This window comes from Eimeria mitis, genomic scaffold, assembly GCF_000499745.2.
Source record: "Eimeria mitis Houghton genomic scaffold, Emh_scaff259, whole genome shotgun sequence".
Taxonomy (NCBI): domain Eukaryota; phylum Apicomplexa; class Conoidasida; order Eucoccidiorida; family Eimeriidae; genus Eimeria; species Eimeria mitis.
In genome coordinates this window covers 10,291-12,427 of record NW_013570929.1, presented here as the reverse complement: position 1 = coordinate 12,427, position 2,137 = coordinate 10,291, and the positions used below count along the sequence as shown (strand labels likewise).

General features: G+C 57.8%; 2 protein-coding genes across 2 annotated transcripts in view; both read right to left on the bottom strand.

Annotated features, from left to right (window-relative positions):
• EMH_0005750 (uncharacterized protein) overlaps positions 1-671 on the bottom strand; it is a gene marked incomplete at both ends in the record, with an annotated part of 1,868 nt that extends 1,197 nt beyond the window's left edge. Inside the window, one exon of the mRNA XM_013497294.1 lies at positions 506-671. Coding sequence (XP_013352748.1) covers positions 506-671 — 166 coding nt within the window. The remainder of the gene's footprint in view (positions 1-505) is intronic.
• A 526-nt stretch (positions 672-1,197) lies between these two features.
• EMH_0005740 (uncharacterized protein) overlaps positions 1,198-2,137 on the bottom strand; it is a gene marked incomplete at both ends in the record, with an annotated part of 1,665 nt that continues 725 nt past the window's right edge. Inside the window, one exon of the mRNA XM_013497293.1 lies at positions 1,198-2,137. Within this exon, the coding sequence (XP_013352747.1) occupies positions 1,198-2,137 (940 nt within the window).

Below are 2,137 nucleotides of genomic sequence, written 5' to 3'. Positions count from 1 at the left end.
CTGCGCATGCAAACCGATCGGGGTGTATATGCCCCTTTATAAAATGCTGCTGCTGCTGCTGCTGCTGCTGTTGCTGCTGTTGCTGCTGCTGCTGTTGCTGCAGCTGCTTCAGCAGTTCGTCTGCTGCTGCAGCTGTGCTGCTCCAGCTAGCGTTGCTGCAGCAGCAGCTGCTGCTGCTGATGACGATGAAGGCAGAAAAAAATGATGCTTGAGCAACTTTGCTGCTGCTGCTGCTGCTGCTGCTGCTGCTGCTGCAGTTGCTGCTGCTGCTGCAGCAACCTCTGCTCCTGCAGCTGCTGTTGCTCTCGCATATGCATTCGCGCTGCTGCTGCTGCAGCTGCTACAGCTGCTGCTGGCGCTGCTGCTGATGACGCTCATCTTGGCACAGGCGGTGCTGCTTTAGTCGCTGCTGCTGCTGCTGCTGCTGCTGCTGTCATTGCTGCTGCTGCTGCTGTCGCTGCTGCTGCTGCTGCTGCTGCGCAGCGCTGCTGCTGCGACAGCTGACCTTTGTTTGCGTTTTTGCTGCTGCTGCTGTCGCTGCTGGTGATGCTGCGGTGCGCGCTGCAGTGCAGCTGCTGAGCTTGCTGCTGCTGCTGCTGCTGCTGCTCTTCTAGTGCTGCTGCTGCTGCTGCTGCTGCCCTAGTTCGTGCTGCTGCGGCTGCTGCTGTCATTGTTGTTTTTGTTGCTGCTGCTGCTGTTAGCGCTGCAGCTACGACTACTCACCTTCTTGCTGCAGGTGCTGCTGCTGATGTAAGCGCTGCTGCTGCTGCTGCTGCTGCTGCTGCTGCCACTTCTGCTGCTGCTTTTGCAGTAGCTGGCATTGCTGCTGCGCTGCTGCTGCTGCTGCTGCTGCTGCTGCGCTGTTGCTGCTGCACCTGCTGCTGCTGCACCTGCTGCTGCGCTGCTGCCGCGGGCTAGGGGCCTTCGGGCCCACTGGATTGCTGCAGCCAGCAGGTTGCTGCATTTGCTTTTGCTGCAGCAGCTGCTGCACTGCTGCTGCGCTGCTGCTGCTGCTGCTGCTGCTGCGCTGCTGCAGCAGCGCAGCTGCTGCTCGAGGCGCTGCTACATACAGTGCGGCTGCTGTTGCTGCTGCTGCTCGCGTTGCAGCTAGAGTGCTGCTGCTGCTGTTGCTGCTGCTGCTGCTGCTGCTGCTGCTGAGTTGTTACTTGTTTCGCTGCTTGGGGTGTATGTATGCCGTTAGTGCTGCAGCAGTTGGTGTTGCTGCAGCAGCAACTGCTGCTGTTTATGGATGTGCTTCTGCTTAAGCTGCTGCTGCTGCTGCTGTTGCTGCTGTCGCACATGATGCTGCTGCATTTGCTGCTGTTGCTGCTGCTGCTGCTGCTGCTGCTGCTGGAAACTGATTGCTGCGGTTTCTGCTGCTGCCGTTTCAACTGCAGCTTGTCTATCTACTGTTGCTGCTGTTGCTGCTGTTGCTGCTGTTGCTGCTGTTGCTGCTGTTGCTGCTGCTCCTCTTAATATACTATTTCTTCTTTGTGCTCGCTTCAACCTATCGCAGATTGCTGCTGCTTCTAGCCTGAGGCAGCGGCTGATGCAGCGAGCAGCAACAACATCCTGATGCATCTGCTGCCGTATTTGCTGCAGCTGCTGCAGCACTTGCTGCTGCTGCTGCACCTGCTGCTGCTGCTGCTCTTGCTGCTGTTGCTGCACTTGCTGCTGCTGCTGCTGCACTTGCTGCTGCACTTGCTGCTGCTGCTGCTGCTGCTGCTGCTGACGCTCTGCTTCTGCTGCTTCCTCACTCCCACCAAAAGACAAACGGCTAAACTCAACGCTCAGCTGCTGCAGCCGCTGCCTCAGTTTCTGCTGCGCTGCTGCTGCCTGCAGCACATCAGCACGACTTGCTGCTACTTGCTGCTGCATCTGCAGCAGCAACTCATGGTGGTTTTGTTGCTGCTGTCTTATATTACTTATGCTGCTCTTTATCTCACATTCAAAAGCATCTTGCTGCTGCTGCTGCTGCTGTTGCTGCTGCTGCTGTTGCTGCTGCTGCTGCTGCTGCTGCTGCTGCTGCTTGGATACAGCTCTGAGTATATGAGCTGTATCCCACATCTGCGCTTGCTGCTGCAGCAGTATCTGCTGCAGCAGCAGCAGCTGCTGCAGATGCTCCTGCTGCTTCGTC